This window comes from Mesoplodon mirus (assembly GCF_964341445.2).
Source record: "Mesoplodon mirus genome assembly, chromosome: 1".
Taxonomy (NCBI): domain Eukaryota; kingdom Metazoa; phylum Chordata; class Mammalia; order Artiodactyla; family Ziphiidae; genus Mesoplodon; species Mesoplodon mirus.
The window spans coordinates 3,862,026-3,879,716 of record NC_138976.1 but is presented as its reverse complement, the minus strand read 5'-3'; the positions used below and the strand labels follow the sequence as shown (position 1 = coordinate 3,879,716).

General features: G+C 49.1%; 1 protein-coding gene across 1 annotated transcript in view; it reads right to left on the bottom strand.

Annotated features, from left to right (window-relative positions):
* Positions 1 to 984: 984 nt before the first annotated feature.
* TSC1 (TSC complex subunit 1) overlaps positions 985 to 17,691 on the bottom strand; it is a 45,053-nt gene continuing 28,346 nt past the window's right edge. The window contains exons 13-23 of the mRNA XM_082619242.1: positions 16,758 to 16,827; positions 16,242 to 16,346; positions 15,419 to 15,977; positions 14,327 to 14,370; positions 13,521 to 13,687; positions 12,542 to 12,724; positions 11,532 to 11,642; positions 10,298 to 10,420; positions 7,129 to 7,316; positions 6,890 to 7,051; positions 985 to 6,481 (exon numbers count right to left, since the gene is read on the bottom strand). Coding sequence (XP_082475368.1) covers positions 5,944 to 6,481; positions 6,890 to 7,051; positions 7,129 to 7,316; positions 10,298 to 10,420; positions 11,532 to 11,642; positions 12,542 to 12,724; positions 13,521 to 13,687; positions 14,327 to 14,370; positions 15,419 to 15,977; positions 16,242 to 16,346; positions 16,758 to 16,827 — 2,250 coding nt within the window. The 3' untranslated portion in view covers positions 985 to 5,943. The remainder of the gene's footprint in view (positions 6,482 to 6,889; positions 7,052 to 7,128; positions 7,317 to 10,297; positions 10,421 to 11,531; positions 11,643 to 12,541; positions 12,725 to 13,520; positions 13,688 to 14,326; positions 14,371 to 15,418; positions 15,978 to 16,241; positions 16,347 to 16,757; positions 16,828 to 17,691) is intronic.

Below are 17,691 nucleotides of genomic sequence, written 5' to 3'. Positions count from 1 at the left end.
TGCCTGGCCTGGTTTCCTGGGACTTATCCCTTAAAGAAAACGACATTCACCCTAAGACCCCAGAAGATGCTGGGCAGTAGCCTCACAAGCAAAACCACTAGCAAAGCGCTACCTCTGTGGAGGGGAACACACCCCGCTCCAAACAGGGTCCGCTGTGAGGAGGTTCCTGCCAAAGGCCCACAGAAGGCCAGCCCGGTAACTCCTTGTATAGTCAGAGACCTACTCAGACAAGAACATCTGAATTTTCCAGACAAAACTTACAACTGCCACCTCGACGTCCTGTCCCAAAGGAGCTGCTCCCGCTGTTAAATGGGCAGAGCCAACCAACTTCCAGGGCAGCTGGGCAGAAGCGAGCAGTGGAAAACCACACTGCAGACGTAGCCCTTCCCCGCTGGTCCTTTCCCAGTAAGGCCAGGGTGGATCTTGCAATCGTTTAAAGGCAGTTTCCTTCCTTCCTCCAAACACCTGACGGCGTAGGGAAGGTGGTGGACGCGAGCTGCACTCCCTCCTCAGCACGCTCGTAAGACACAATCGGCGAGGCTCAGGGTCTGTAAGCGTTTGACCACTTCGGTGCCACCTGCGCTCCTCCAAAAGGGCTGTATTAAACCCGATGTGCCGGCCAACCCCTAGGAAGGCAAGCACACACCAAAAGCAAGGCTGGATGGCTGTGCAGACCCGGCCCGCCACCTGCTTTTGAGAGCTTTCTGGTAGAGATGGCTCCAGTCACCTCCCCCCACACCACCATGACACTTTGTGGGAAGAGCGTGAACTTGAGGCAGATAAAGGTAGGATTTGTGGCTCTTTGCCAGAACAAAAGGATCCTACAGGGACTAAAGCCAGATTCCACGTGCCAGCACCCCCTCCAGCCACCCAAGGTAACCAACCAATCCAGACCCTGAGGCTTTCCATCTCTGGACAAGTTCCTACTTTGCCTATACGCCCCTCAGAGGCCAACATGAGTCACTTCATGTCAATACAGCAAAGTAGTGCAAAACAATAAATTTTTATTTGTTCACAGTTAAACACAAGCAACTGCCTTGACATTTTAGAACATTCTAAGAAGGACAGCAAACCCTTTTGATTCCAATTCCCATTCACTAAGATTGTACCATTTCCTCTTGCAGTTCGCATTTATGGCATCTGACGTGGATTGTTTGACATGCTTTTAAGATCAAGACGGGAAGGTGTAAACCTTTTGACAAGAGATGACTTTCTTAAATTGAGCTAAAAGCAGTCAGCCAAAAAAAACCTGTTTTTCAGTGATGGGACCCCTTTAAACTGCAAGTTAGCCACATACGGTTGATCCATGATTGAGTTACAAAACTAGATTATGTCTTAGCAAAATGTGTGCCTCCACGATATATTTATGGTCCATAGACGTCTTCTGAAAAGTGATCACTGATTCTTCCTAGTGCAAAATGCCTGGCTGCCTCTTCAATAAGCCAAAGTATCTGCTGCCAAGAGCAGCGCCGTACCCTCCTGTCCAAACACTGTATCAGGTGGGGAAAGGGAGGAGGGGTTGGCCTGGGGGGGAAGGGTCTCCTCTAAAAGGTCTACTCCAATGGTTCACCTAGTCTACTTATCCCCGAGGATGGACAATTTTGTGGCACCGGGACGGGAAGTGGGAGAGAAAGCTCCTCTGCCATCGTGAGTGAACTCGTTTCAAGGCCAGAAGCCGTCGCGGGCCCAGGTGCTCGACTATCGCAGGCAGGTTCCCCTTGTAGCTACAGCCATCTTCTCTCAGGGCGGCACATACAGACTGCAGGACGGAGTGGAGAAGACGGAAACACCGCTCCCCCGGGCACATCAGAGTCACGGACGGGGAAACGAGCCACGTGGGGATAAGGGTCACAGCAGCAGCCCGGGGGCCAGGCCCCAACCTCAATGTGTTCTTTCATCTATAAAGAAAAGCTTAATCAAGTGCAATCAATTCCTCTGTCGTGGTCTGGGGGAGGGCAAGGGCACATGTCAGAGAACTCTGGATGTAAACAGATACGCAAACATCTTCGCATACTCGTGGCTGGTCAATTTTAACGCACGTACCTCGAACAGTGAAAATGCCCAGAGTGAGACGTGCCGATTTTGGGTCATTCCACGAAAGACAGCTTTCTTCCCCATGCGAGACACACGCTTCTGGGTGGGCTCGGGCTGCTCCCGGAGCCACTCTGAGGAGACGGCAGCTTCTCAGAGCATCCGCACAAGGTGGGTGGCACTCCACCTCGAGAGCAGCTCTGCACTGAGTCTTCAGTCTGCCTAAACCCTCCTGAGACCTGTCCACACTTTCTAACACCTCTTACTGCTTTTGGTTAGAAAAACCGCATCTCCATGTAGTACTGTCTTTCACTTGTTCTTCAGTTCTTTCTTTCTGGCTTCAAGTGGTATGTTCTAGTACTTGGTGAACATTCACATTGACTGGTCATAGCACTTTTGTTATATTCTCTACACAGAAACACCCGATTTTTGTACTCTTGACTGAGAGTCTGAACCTCTGTGGTCTCCACGGACCCTCCCTCATCATCACGATCATCTTATTTATCCTTTTCACAAAACTACCAGAGTTTTATCTTTTTCAGCAAAAACACTGGGAGCTACATGTGCTGTTGCAAATGGGGACGGCCCAGGTCTGGAGTTTTGTTTCCCACTGTCCTGGTTTTGCCCAGTGGGAAGCCGGCCTCTGTGGCCATGGTGGCACGGTGGGCTAATCTTTCCAACTGTCAGTGGCTTCCAGGACATTTTCCTGGATTGTAACAGTTTACCTTTTAAGAAGAGTTTGGACTATTTCCACCTAAACACATTACATATATTCTGGCTCACAAAGCAGCTTATCTATCATTTCTCTCTCCACTCACAGAGCCCAATAAGAACCTTCAGCAGCTTATTCCCAAAGGTTGGGCAGTTTTCCCTCCTGAAAAACCCTGCTGACAAACCTAGGGAGGTCACATCTACCCACCCACCTTATATGGTTGGTCCCAGCACTCATCTCCAAGGAAACCTCCGACCCAAGAAATGGTCTTCATCTCCTACCTTTGGATTTCAGTTAGTTTTCTTATTCATGACCAGATATTTCTTCCAATTCCACAGTAGCAAATTTCATAGACTTGTGACAGAACCTTGTCAAAAGCTTTTTTAAAATCCATGAAAGTTCTGTCTGATAGAGACCCATGTACTTATCTACCTGCAGTAGATTCAGGAACTCAGTTTCTCTATGGAGACCATGCTACCATCCCCCCTCCCGCCCCCCCCGCCCCCCGCAATGACACTGTAGTGCTCCCTTTTAAAACAAGCTTTCACGCTCCCAAGGCTCGCAAGAAGCAGACTCCAATCTTCTCTCAGGGTCTATGCTGACCCTGGTTAGTGTCAGGTGGTGAGCGGAGCAGGTTATGGACACTGGCCAAACAGCTCTGAAGCAGGCAAGCCTGCTCCAAGCGACTCCAGTGGAGGTTAACCCTAACGTCTGTGAATACAGGCTCTGCCTTGAATGTGACAGTTCTACTGCCTTTGCCCTGCCTGTTCCCAGGCCTGAATTCTCTCTCGGGAGCTCCCCTACCACTAACACCTTTTCCATCCTTAAAAATACTCACTGCAGCATAATTGAGCGACCTGCTGACTCTTGGCAAGTCTGTCATTTTCAAAACCAAACCAAACTTTATTATTGACTCAAGTCCTTTGCAATATAAAAGCCTAAATTTTCAGGCTGGGTAACTTCAGCATGACTCCAGGCCTCCATCCCCCCCAGCCTTGGCTGAATAAAATCCATGGCCTCCTGGAGCCCAAAGGAAGCTGAGTGCAGCTGCTGGGTCAGCCATGGTTATAAAGCTGAGCAAACGGATGCCCCGGCTGGAGGAGTATGCCAAGGGCCTCCAGCCCGGGCCCCAGTCCACTTTACCACGCTGCCTCCTTCTTCCCTGTATTTTTACAATCTGTCCATTAAACAATTTTTTTTCTTTCTTTACATTGGCCTCCTTGCTTTTGCAGTTAGGGTAAAGGCTTTGATTTAAGTGCCTGGTATCTTTGTTCTGTGGCACAGATCTCCTGGGCTTGAGGAGGGGATAAGCATTTAGAAAACAGTTTTAATAGTTACCTTGTAACTTTTCTTTTCCTGGATTTGTTCATGTTTTCCTTTTCTAAATAAAACTGTAATAGGAAACCAGAACGTATTGGATTTTAAGCCTTCCTTTGGAAAAAGCTGAATTAAACATCCATGGTGTCATTAATACTCCACATCAGGCATCCAGCAGCAATTGCTGGCCCCGCGCTGGGCTGGAGCAGTCGGGCACACCCCCCCCCCCGCCCCTCAAGCTGGGATCCATCAGTCACACCCAGAAATCCTGTCCCAAGGAGGTGGTCTGCCAGTACAGCCATGGTGACATGGGGTCTCATTCTCTAGCTCCCTTTGGTTATTTAGGAGGCTAGAATATTTATTGCCACATTTTAAAAAACAGACTTTAACCCTCATGTGCTGGAAGCTTCCATACGCACTAAAGTTTCGTACCATTTCAGTTTGCCGTTTCCCTCTTCATGGATGAACCCTTCTACACTTTTAACTGAAAGATGAGAAAGAAAAAAGCCAAGTTCACTGGCTCTTTCCTACCAGTCTCCCCCTGCCTCAGCCTCGGCTGGATCACTAGGCAACAATTCTTAGGCTTCTAGCATTCATTTCAGGAGCACCAGCTGAGTTCAGATTCTCCGCCACGACCCACGTTCTGACTTGTGTCACCTCTCCCAAGCACGTGCAGGCAGCCCGCTGGGTCCAGGCAGTCAGCTCTGTCAACCCTCTCCAGAACTCTGCTTTAATGCTCTGCCACGACCAACATGTGCAAGGGGAGCAGCATCAAGCCCCCTGCAGGGTCGGCCCCTGAAGGTCAGCATTGGTGTGAAAAAGCTGTTACCTTTTTGGTGGTCTAGAATCTACTATAGCGAGGCAACTCTCACAGCCTGAGACACGATGGTCACAAAACTTTGAAGAAACTCTTTGGACCTTCAGAGCCTTTCTGCTGCAGCATCCCAGAGCAGCTGACGTAAACAGGAGGCACACGGGACGGGGAAGAGAGGCAAACAGCTGGCACCGCCCCGCCTGCAGGGGCAGGTCCTCATCCCCAGCACTTTCCTTTTCAGGGAGCTGCTCCAGCCACCATCCTCCCTCCTGCAGAGAGCACCGAACACCCACACCCCAGCCTGTAATCAGAACAGTACCAGCTTTCGAGCAAACGCCACATAAGCAAGAGGTAGTGGGGCAGGGGGACAGAGCGTCCCCAAAGGGGAGCATGGTCTCCACAGTGCCAGCTCCAGACTTTTCCAACAACAGACCTTTGTTCACATGGAACTTTCTAGGAAGCTTATCAGAACTGCCAAAAGAACTTAAGAGAGAATAAACCATTGTTTCTCTAGATCTGCGGCTTTAGATGATGGATGTTAGAACCAAAAGCAGTGACAACATCTCATGTAAAAGCTCTCATGTGAAGATGGTCAGCTTTGCATGTCACATCCTCCTGGAAAGGGACAAAACCAGACTTACCTGTGATGCCAACAATGACCTGGGCTCACGGAGAGCCCGCCCAGCTACCTGAGCTTCAGGAAAGGAGCGGGTGGTGTGTTAAGACTCCAGGATTAAATTTGGCCTCATATTGCACAGGTTCAAAGGACACAACCATTTGGGGGGAAAAGGAAGAAAATAAAGCTAGTGAGGAACGCACCCTGGCCCTCAGGTTAGTACACGCTGCCAGGTAAATGAAAGAGAGGGTGGCCGAAGGGAAACTGAAGAGGCATTTCAATGCCAGATCCAAAAACCGTTCTGCATTCAGTCAACTGTCAAAGGACCCCCATCCCATTTCCTCTGCGGGAGCTAGCCCCTCAAACCCCGGAAACAGGAGAGCTCTGAAACGGGCACTCACACCTCCCGTCCTGGGCCGGCGATACGCAAGTTAACACTGACTGACACGGTCCCTAGCTGTGCTCGTGCTGCGCCTCGTTGTAGTCCATGATACGGAGCTGCCCCACGCTGTCTGGCTTCGGGGGAGGTGGCTGCGGGCCGTCTAGGTTCAGGGGTGGCTTGGCTTCCACACCCGAGTCTTTGCCCAGCTCTGTCTTTAGGGTCTCAGAAAGGCTACTGCTGGTCAGGCTGTCCTCATCGCACTGGCTCTCACTCTTATTACGAAATAGCTCTCGAGCCTTCATGCCCAGGAAGCTCTTTGAACTAGGAAGTGAGCCGACAGTCACAGGGATGCCCGTAGTGGGCTCTCCCACGGCAGTCTCCCACCGACTGCTGAATGGGCCCACCCTCGGGTTTGGGGGTTTCTCCGGGGTAGAAAGCTCACTGCCGCTGCCGCTGCCGCTGCCGCCGCCGCCTCCGCCTCCTCTACTTCCGCTACCGCCCCGGGCGCCGCCGGGCCTGGGGGGCTTGGTCTCCCCGTTAGGGCCGGATGCCTCTTCATTGCTGTGCCCTGTCACAGAATCCGAGCAGCCATCACGACAACAGTCGAGCCTGTAAGAAATCCGAGGACGAGAAAGGGAGCTGGTGGTTGCAGTGCCCGTGTTTGGGAAGCACGGAATTACCCGGACGCGCGCTCGCACCGACGCTGGACTCTGCCGGCCCGCTCTACATCCTAGAAGAGGGGACTCCCGTGTTGAGAGCTCATGAAGAGAAACCTAAGCCACAACCAGGGATATCAGGTGGCGATCTTAAATAGGAACGCTTCCCAGGACCATTATCAAGAGCTTCGGGCCCCAGGACAAGGAACTCAGAAGGATGGCTGGGCGCTCTGAGGGATGCAGCTGAGAGCTGCAGGCTCGCCTGTCAGGCTGGGACCGCCACTAACACCACGCGATGCCTCCCTGCTCTGTCAGCGGCAGCCTCAGGACAAGGCCATGGCTGCCGACTCTTTGCTCCTACCTTTCTTCCGCTGCTTCGGCTGCTTCTGTTTTTTCTTCTTCAAGTTTTTTCAGGAGGCCATCCTTCTCCAACCTGCCGTATAAGTCTAAGATCTCCAGTTCAAACACTTGGGTGACCCTCTTCTGAGCTTCATACCTGCTCTCTGCGGCCTGCAGCTGTCCTCTGAAAGATACAGACCACCCCAGAATGTGGGAAGTTCTACTTAAATACATCACAGCAACTTTCCCCCTGAAAGTTACCTTGCCTGGAGTTTGACATCCTCTAAGTATTTTTTCTGTTCCAAAAGAAGGTGGTCTTTCTTGGCTAGATGAGATTCCAGTTCCAAAATCCGTTTTTGAGCAGTATCCAGCCTCTGATTCTGCTGGAGAACATGGCTTCTGTTTTTTTCTAGTTCTTTCCGATATGCAGTTTTCATCATTTCTACTTCCTGAAAACAAAACAAACAAACAAACAAAAGGAACTGTAGTACTTTTAGAAAATGAACATGCCATATCCACTTTGAAAAATCAACGTAACAAACATTGAGACGGTACTTTATTAGTATATTGCTAGTGGAAATAGAAACTAGTACAACTTTCTGGAAAGTAGGCTGGCAGTAATCCTTCCCTGAAATCCATCCCTTAGGAAATCATCTGAAACATGAATAGACATTTGGGCACAAAAATAATCAGCACGGCATATTCAGAAGAGCAAAAAACTAGAAACCATGAAGTCTAACGTCAAGAAAACAAGTAAATTAAAGTACATCTTCTATTTAATAAGTTTTTAAAAATTATGTGTATCAGTAAAAGATAAAAAAGCAGATTATAAAGCCACGTGAATAGTGTGATCAACTATGTTAACACACACATTCTGAAAACACGCCAATATTCAGTTATGATTTCAACATGGTGGAGGCGTGGGCCGGCGCGGTGGAGGCCTGGGCGGCGTGGTGGAGGCGTGGGCCGGCGCGGTGGAGGCGTGGGCCGGCGCGGTGGAGGCCTGGGCGGCGTGGTGGAGGCGTGGGCCGGCGCGGTGGAGGCCTGGGCCGGCGCGGTGGCAGTGTAGGCCGGCGCAGTAGCGGTATGGGTCATTTCTTTTCTTTTCTACTCTTCTCCCTCCCCTAATACCAACTAAGATAAAGCTAGAGACGCAACAGGAATGACCATCTGCAGACCAGGTACCCTGACAAGGTTTGTCAATCATGCCAGGAAGACAACCTGCCTGCTGACCGATGGAAACAGCCAGCGTGCACTATCCTCAGAAGAGAGGTGGAAAGGATGCTTTTCTGACAAGTATATGCTATGTTTGTGTTGTGTGGCTTTTTTATTGTGGTAAAATATACATAAAGTTACCATACATTTGTTTTTTTAAAAAAGATAATAAACCATACGGAGCAAGGAGATGAGCTTCCCTGAAGGCACCCCACCTCGAAGATGACCAGCAAGCCCAATGCTTCCTCGGTCAGAATGGGATCGAGTTAAGCTCAGGACTGGGACCAGATAATGTGGCCGTTCCAGCTATGCCTAATGGCTCCAGACTTCGGCATAGGTTAGGTGCACAAACTGAACTCTTGTCGGAAACGACAGCAAGTATTTACAGAGAATCAAACAAAGTAATGAACTAGGAACATCTATGCACTATCACTAACTCTCACGGCCACGTAAGAGGGGCTACACCCAGTACCTACCAGCCATTCCCCACCTGATGCTCAGATACCCATTTCTCGTCCCCTACTTGACTGAACAAGAGGAAGCCCAGCTCCAGGTCCAAAAACAGGTTCAAAGCCATGGCTGGCTAGGGATGGACACATGACATAATTGTGGCCAATAACAAGGGTGGGAAGTCTGGTGGAGAGTTCCTGGGAAAGGTTTCCTTGATGAGAGAGACGTGCAGGAGGCGATGCTCTCCTCCTCCAGGGGACATCATGACATCGACCTGTGACAGTGTTAACTGTGGCACACACTTTGCAACCAGGGGCACAGACGGCCCAAAGACAAGGCTGAGAGGATAGATCAGGTGGTGCAGAAGAGGGGAAAGAACCAGGCTCCTTGCTGCTGTCCCTCAGCTTCTGACTTGACCAACCTGGAACTCACTTGCCTCGGGACTTCTTGTCAAGAGATACAATGAAACTCTTTATGGTTAAGCCAGTGAAGTCTTTTTCTGTTGCTGCTTACAGCTGAAGGTTGCAAGTCAGTATCACCATGCGCATTTTATGAACTATGAAGCCAGGCCCAAAGAGGTCAGGTGGCTTGCTTGAGGTCCCAAGGGCGTAAGTGTTCCAACCAAAAGACAGCACCCACCGCGGCACCCATCCACATTTCTCTTGGGAGAGTTAGGAGTGTGTTTAAGTAAGCTTTTTCAGAGGTTCTCTAGTCCCTCAGGTCTCTTTTCCCTTCTTTCTTTTTCTGAGGCCATTATACTTCCAAAATTAGTGAGAGCTGGTTTCTAGTGACAGTTCCACATTTAACATCCTTCTAAAGGAGTCTGAATCTGAGAGTTGAGAGGAGCTGAGAAATACGAATAACTATTATGAAAATTCCATCTCTCTGATTCTAAGACTACTCCCTACATTTGGCCAAGGAAAAAGAAAACAAAGCTTTACAAAGCACAAGCCCAAGAAATCCTAAAAAGAAAGCCTGTGTGTGATGAAGAAGTTAGTAACAGGAAGCATCTAAGCATTTATTCTTAAAATTCCATTCCCAACTCATTCACCAACATTACCCGAGGCTATTTATAAAGCGACATAAGACTTCTGCCTCGACACCACTGCTAAGGCACTAATTAATGTAAGGTCATCCCGACGCTGGCCTTGTTGCCAGGACTGAACCACCATCTGCTGAAATTAAATTCAACATTATGAAGAAAAAAAATATTTATAGCAGTATAAACCCACAGCCCTGAGAGTTATATGCTAAACAGAATTGGCTCCCCATCCTTTTTCTTTATCTGTTAGCCTGTCTCTCTCTCTTTAAAGAAGGGGGCATGGGTAAGAGAAGGAAAACACTTTTGGGACTTCCCTGGTGGTCCAGTGGTTAGGACTCCACGCTTCCACTGCACGGGGCACAGGTCTGATTCCGGGACAGGGAACTAAGATCCCGCGTGCCGTGCGGTGTGGCCCCCCCCACCCAAAAAAAAGAAAAAAAAGGAAGAAAAACACTTTTATCACCTAGTCTGTACCAATTACCATTATGTGCTTTCACATATAACTGATTTAATTTCAAAGCAACCCAACTAAGGGAAACAAGTTTGTGTGATAGCTGAAAAGTGCCTGTGTTGCCAGACCAGGGAGAGGTGGAAATGACACTAGGTCTGCCACGCCATCTTTCAGGAAACAATTCATAAGCCATTCTCTGTGCTGTGCCATAGACATATTGCCTGGGTCCTAACAGCGTCCCAGGTAGGGTCTGGCTCCCCAAGCCCACATACCTTTGTGGTGTCTGAATGCTTGTTCTGCAGTTGTTCCAAATACAGCTCGTTGACTTCCCCAAGAACCAACAGCTGCCTGTTCAAGAACTCCATCTGCTGTTGGACCGACTCACTATTTGAGAGCTAACAAAAACACAGAAACAAGCAAAGTGAAAGATCTGAGACACAAAGCTAGCAAATGCACCTTAAACAGGGAACCAGCTAGGAGCACACTGTTTCAGGGCTGAGTCAGTGTAAACAACCCCCGTGGTTTCAGAGGCCACACCAAAACAGCTGGTGGGGAGGAAGGCATACAGGGCAACAAAAATGTACAGAAACGTACTTCAAAATTGTCCCTATGCAAAGGGGAAGAGGCGCAAATGCTCCACATCAAAACTGGCCACCCACAGGGCACCTTGAGGAGATGGGTATGTACACAACCACCACAGCAGGGACGTTAGGTCCAGGGGGATAAAACCCTGGGGTAAACCCACAGGTTCTTGAGTAAGTGATTTACATACGAGTGCAATGACTTCCAAAGAGGGAAAGATCATAGCTCAAAAGCCTGAGCGAACTCTTCACGTTTATGTAAACGAAGTATTAAGAACAAGTTCCCGGGATACACACAGACCAGGGCTCAGGCTAGGTAGTTCCCTGCTGCAGGGCCGTCCATGCACTGTCTGATGTTTAGGAGCACCTCGGCCCCCGCCCACTCGATGTCAGTAGCATCGAAAACATCAACCAGTGGTGGCGCAGTGGTTAAGAATCTGCCGGCCAATGCAGGGGACATGGGTTTGAGCCCTGGTCCAGGAAGATCCCACATGCCGCAGAGCAACTAAGCCCATGCACCACAACCACTGAGCCTGCGCTCTAGAGCCTGTGAGCCCCAACTACTGAGCCCACGTGCCACAACTACTGAAGCCCGCATGTCTAGAGCCCATGCTCTGCCACAAGAGAAGCCACCGCAATGAGAAGCCCGCGCACCACAGCGAAGAGTGGCCCCAGCTCGCTGCAGCTAAAGGGGGCCCACGCACAGCAATGAAGACCTAATGCAGCCAAAAATAAATAAAAAACAAAACAAAAGCCATCAACCAAAAATGTCTCCAGACATTGCCCAATGTCCCCTGGGGGGAGGGGAGCAGAATCACTCCCTGTTGGGAACCCCTGACACAGACACACAAGTAATACACGTGTTCTGTCTGGAGGAAGAACATCAGCAGTGGTGTGAGCACGGCCCAGCTTGCGCGCCTCTTACCTTCTGAGACACCTGGCTGAGCAGCAGCTCGGTGTGGCACACCTTGCTGTTGGCCTTCTTCAGTTCTATGCGCAGCTCCGAGATCATGTTCCTGCAGTCCTCCAGCTTCGTCTGCCCAAGGAGACGTGCCAGGAAGTTACAGAGTGCCAGCAGGCCAGGCCACGGGCACACCTGGCCATCGGCCCACAGAGAACTGGGAAAGCCTCGTGCCTCTGTTGCTCTACTATTCTTGGGCCATCAGGCTTAAAACTAACTTCTTAGTTTTAAAAAGTAAGTTATAGTTAATTTCTGAGTTTCTGACTGATTATCAAAAGGAAAAACAAAAAACAAAAAAAAGCTTAAATCTGCAGTTCCCAAACTGTGCACCAAAGAGCCCTAGGGCTACAGAGCAGGCTCACAGAGGCGCTGTGGGGCTAGTTTTAAATTTCGAGGGAAACACAGCGACATCTACTGGTCATGATGTGAACTACTAGCTAGAGGGAGCTCAGCGTTTCAGTATCAGGTGTTCTAAGTGCCTGTGGAACACGTATTATCTTTGCAAAGCTGGGCTTGTAGGTGGTTGCTGTGATAAACATCACCATGAGAAAACCAATGTGAAATAGGAATTGAGGGCGTCAGTGTCTCATCTGATTCCAAGGTCTGAGACTCGGCAGTGCCCAACAGGTACACACACCGCGTTTGTTAAGTGACCATGGTCACTCAAAAATGAGATTGAAAATTGAAAAAAAAGTATGTGTATTATTTTCTAACAGCTACTAAGTCACTAGGACCTAAATCCTAAGTTGTCTGGATCTACTTACTAGGGAGAACTGTTAGATGTTTCTTTTGGCTGTGGAGTACCAGGGAAAAATCAATGAAATGCCGACAGAACCGTGAACCCAGAAAGCTGGGGGCCCTCTGCCCTAAATAAAATGTACCTGACGTGAAATCTACGTGCCACGATTTCAGAGATGAATCAGGTGCCTTCCCGCCCTTTCCTGGCGGCCTCTGCCGGGCGCCGCAGCGCGTACCTGTAACTCCTGGCTCTGGTTGTAGAACTCCTCCCGGTCGTGCTGAAGCTGTCTGATCTGGCTGTGGAGCTGGGTGACCACCGTGTCTCGCTGCTCCTGAAGCTGACTGTACCTGGCTTGTTCTTTCTGCAGACTAACCTTCCATGTCTGGATGTCCTTCTCTTGTAACTTCAACTGGTCTTTCTAGCAGAGACCAAAGAGGCCATCATTTTAGCTGCCTTCCAGCATGGGCAGTGACCCTCAAGTTCCATGCATGCTGCAGACGCTTCACCTGAACAGGCACGAGCTAACCACAGGCCCAGAGTCTGACAGCTCACTGCTGTCTAACTTGGCTTTTGGTCAAGGGTTTCCAAATTCCACATTAGCAAATGGATCAAAAGTTGCTTAAAGGACTTTTCTCAGCGATCAACTTGCTCCTGATACTTTCCAAAGTCCTAAGCACCAGCACTGAAGTAAGCGCTGGTACTGGCCAAGGTCACTAAAGTGACGAGCACTGACTGAAAGCTTACCCTGCACCAGCGATGCGCAAATGCTTCCTGACACGCTTTTTTTAACCACCACAGTTAGAAAGTAGATGCTGCTATTATTCTTCTCACTTTACAGAATGGGTAACAGAGGCCTCCAGAGGCTAAATGACTTTCCTAAGGTAATGAGTGTTAGAGCCAAAGTCACTCTCCAGGCCTGATTGGCTTAACTGCCCTCCAAGTTGCTGCCATAAAACTGCTTCAGGAGAGCTGGTTTTACATTTGGAGAAACAAAATCATCTTTCGCCTCTGTTATCACCATAGCCAATTATAGACCAACAGACACACAAAAAATCACTTGTCCCCGTGGGTTCGAAGAGCTGCCAGGGAATTCCGGGGCGTGGCCGTTCACGTATTAACCTCAGAGACGAAGTGAGCTGCCCCAAGCTGCACCAGCGGGCAGAGCCAGGACGGAGAGCTCTGGCCTCGACCCCCGCCGGCCCCGAGGTGCTCACCATGGCGGCGTTGTGCTCCTCCAGCGCGGCCGCCCGGATCACCCTGCGCAGGAGCCGCCTGTTCCGAAGCGCATGCTGCTGCCGCTGGAAACGCTCATAGAGTAACTGGTTGTGCAGTAAAAGCAACTGGTTACGGAGGGAGCGGGTCTCATCTGAGGGAGCGGAGCCTGATTGTAAAGCAGAGGGAGGGTGGCAGAGATGCCTTTTACACAGCGTCCAGTCAAGCCCCAGCCGCGGTCTGTTAGCTTAAGAAACACGACTCCTGAAGAAACAAAGTCACTCACTTTGCAAATGACCACCTGGTTTCCAGCCCCAGTCACTCACTGGGGAAGGGGGAGGGGCAGTACCTACTACCCATCTTCCTTTTAAAGGAACGCACAGGGGTACAACGTAGGGTGGCTCTTTGAGAGCTCCAAGTGTTCTTCCCCACAAATCTGCTATCTATCTATCTATCTATCTATCTATCTATCTATCTATCTATGACTCCCTTTCTTGCTTCTTGGTAGGTTCTCGCTCAAGAACTGTCCCAGCGCCACCCACTGCACTTGGACCTTTTCTAGGGAAGGCTGGCATGAGGCCTGCCTCTTTGCACTGCTGCTCTCAAGCACGTGGTACTTGCCACTTTCCAAAAATAGGAAATGCTGACTTTGCAACACGTGAGAGACTCTGTACCCAAGCAGATAACCGGGCTGGAGCAGTCGGGGAGGGGAGATGTTTCCTACAGGGCACCTCCTTCAAGGACAGAAAAGGCAACAAGCAAGCAGGATCTCTATGGGCTAGATTTGGAGCTAAAGTAACAACTTTACCTCCGAAGTGGGTCCAGTCGACAGACTTGCTGGGTAAAGACAACCTAGGAAAAAAGTTTTTGAGTGACAAAGTTAGAGATCTTACCTAGAAAAACTTAACTGGACTTTTAATTGCAGCAACATTAAATCACTTCCTTGTGGTCACAAGTGCACAGGCATGAGAAAGTTTCAAACACAAAGCCCACCCGGGGTAAGAGGAGGGGCCTTATAGCAGATGGAAGGGGTCCCCATTAAGCACGACCCAGTTTCTGGAGTGGAAAGGCCCTAACTCGGAGCTCACACTGCAGCCTCTGAATTTTGGTCAGCTCTCCAAGGCAACTGAGTGACCGCAAAACTGAGAGCTGTTTTCAACCCTCTCTGTTGAGCACCTACTGTCACCCAAGGTTCAGGAAAAAGCAGGTAATTTACCTGAGTCTCTTACACTAAACTTCATTCAGAAAGAGATCTTAAACATTACAGTTATCTGTCAAATTCCACCTTAGGTTATTCTACAGAAGAAAAATTAAACCTAGCATTCCCTAAGCGCCTGTTTAGAAATGGCATCACTGTGGACTAGTGATCCCCTTATTCTTTCTCTAGATCACCTTTAAAAGTGTAATAAGGAAGGGGTGAAAACAGTGCTGATAAGTTCTTAACCCATGTGAGCAGGGGCAGCCCACCATGAACTTGCATTGAAATGCTGACGGTGTTTATCTTCCATCTAATGGACTATGTTACCAAAACAGAACAACAACAAATCTTCAGCTGGAGAAGGAGACTCTGTGACCACTATTTCTATATTATTTGAACACCATAACCTCATCCTCAAATTTTCAGAGAGCAAAGATGAAAGCATTTGAGCTTCCTCACAGCACAGTGGCACAGAACAGCTCAAATATAAAAGACCCATTTTTAAATGGCCTGTAACCTAAGGAATTACCTGAGTTTAACGCACCTGTGTGGAGGATACACACATTCATGTACATGAAAGGCAACAGGCTAGAAGGATGCCTGACAAAACAGCGAACCAACTGCCTCTGGTGAGCACAAGAATAATTCCTGTTTCCAACCACCAGCTTCTTGTAGTTTATAACAAACGGAACGCGCCTTTACCTGCTGAGCTCCCTGCTGTGCGCGTCTGCCCCTTGCTGTATCAGTCTGTCCAGCACTTCCATGGGGGAGGCAGAGGGCGTGCAGTCCTCCTCTGTGTTCCCTTTTGCTTTCTTTAGCAGTCCCTCCGTCTTCTTGCTGACAAAATGACGGGCAGTCTTTGGCAGTGCCACCTCAAAAAGATGATCGTACGGGGGAGGCTGCCCACTGCCAAACCCCACTCCCCTCTGAGGTGGAATTTTAAAAGGGCTGGGAGTGAGGATGCTGCTCTCCAGAGAGGCCTGGCGCTCTCTGTCCCCGGCAGGGCTCTCCTCGGCGCCTCCGCAGGGCAGGTCTATGGGGGTAAAGGCTTGCTTTGGGGTGTCAGGCCCCAGCCTGTCCAGGGCGGAGTTCAGAGGCTCAGGGTTCGCACCGGTGCCCTGGGCACTGGAGACGGCTGAGTGGGTCTTCCGCGGGCAGCCTGGGAGACTGTCCCGGTAGAAGGGAGAGTCAAAGCCTCCGCGAGGAGCTAGGGGCTCGGCGTCGGCTGTTGTGATCTCAGAGAGTTCTTTAGATATTGCCGCTGCGAGCAGGGAGGGAGAGAAGAGACAGCACAGTCAACAGGCAGTGCGGGGCTGCACGCTGCCCTGGGCCCCCCAGAGGGACAGATCAACAGTGGCCTCCCTTTACCGGGCACAGGACTCAGAATACAACTCCCATCTCCTCCCCCAAGAGAAGAAAAACCAAGCAAGCCTGTGTGTGTTGACGCTACATCCTGGTACTAGGGCAGAAGGGCTTTATCAACTCGCAGCGATCCCACACGAGCCCAGAATCCCGCACGTGTTACCTTCTTCTTTATCTTTTTCAATACTATCTTCTTCAGAAGCCAGGTCACCTAAAAACCCTGGAAGATCACTGAGAGTGACAGACCTTTTGCTCCCAGGTGGCTCTTCTGAAGAGAAACAAAGACAAAGAAACACACTGGTCATCCCCGTCACTGTGAAAACTGCGTCCACTGTAACAGAAAAGGTCTACTATGATTCCTTCTGCTGAAGACAGAAAGCTACCAGAGAAAGCCAAAATATTACAATAATCTAACTAAAGGTACCAAAAAATAATCCCACAGAAAATATAACTCTCTGTTCTTAACATCTCAGAGAACAGATAAAGCCACAGTTCAACCAGCTCAAAACACAGGCACTTAAAGGCTTTGGGGGCTGTTGTTATGAGGCTGGCTTTCCGAATTAATTATATGTTTCATTATCTCTGGGCTTCAGTGATTTGTGGTGTTCCAGAATTTCCCTGTTTCCACATATAACCCATCAAGAATGAAGCAAGGTCTACTGTTACCCAGAGATTTTACCTAATCCTCTGTCATTCGGAAGATGGTGTTGTCTATGTAGACAGGGCCTTGCAGAATCTGTTCTCTCTTCCTGAAAAGACAGGTACCATTTATATCACAAGGCAGAAATTTGTGTACATGTTCTCTAATATTAGAGAAATATCCTAAACACCTAAAAATTTAGCATATTATAAAGGAGTTTAAAGTTTAGCCCCATGGTTCTCAAACTGCTTGGTCTCAGGACGCCTTCCTATTCTTAATAATTATTGAGAATCTCAAGGACTTTGTTTATGTGGTTATACCTATTGATAGTTACCATGTTACAAACTAAAACAGAATTTTAAAATTATTAATTCACTTAAAAATAACAAACCCAGGAATTCCCTGGAGGTCCAGTGGTTAGGACTCCGGCTTTCACTGCTGAGGGCGCGGGTTCAATCCCTGGTCAGGGAACTAAGATCCCACAAGATGTGCGGCGTGGCCGAAAAAAAACCGACCCAATACATGTAAACATAAATAACATTTTTATCATAAATAAGTTTAGTGAGAAGCATCAAGCTGTTTCACATTTTTGCAATCCCTTTCATATCTGGCTTAGGGGAAGAAAGCTGGGTTCTTAGGTCTGCCTCTGCTCTGCTGCTAGGCTATTCTGGCTCAAGTGTGTGAAGAAAACTCTAGGGCCCACAGACAAGTAGTTATAAAAAGTAAACAGACTGTTTAGATACCTGTGGATAACCATCTTTGATACTACACTAAAACCTGACAAGGGGTATTTCTTCAAGGTTAGTTACAGTGCAGAATCTGAAACCATGGCAATTCACTCTTCACACTGTGTCAAGATCCACTGGTCTGCCTTGTCCCCCAAATGCGTCTTTTACCTACGTGTGATTCTATAACATATACGCTGGGCATGCAGAATACTGGGTCACCAAGTCATGCAGACCTTCTAAGTGTG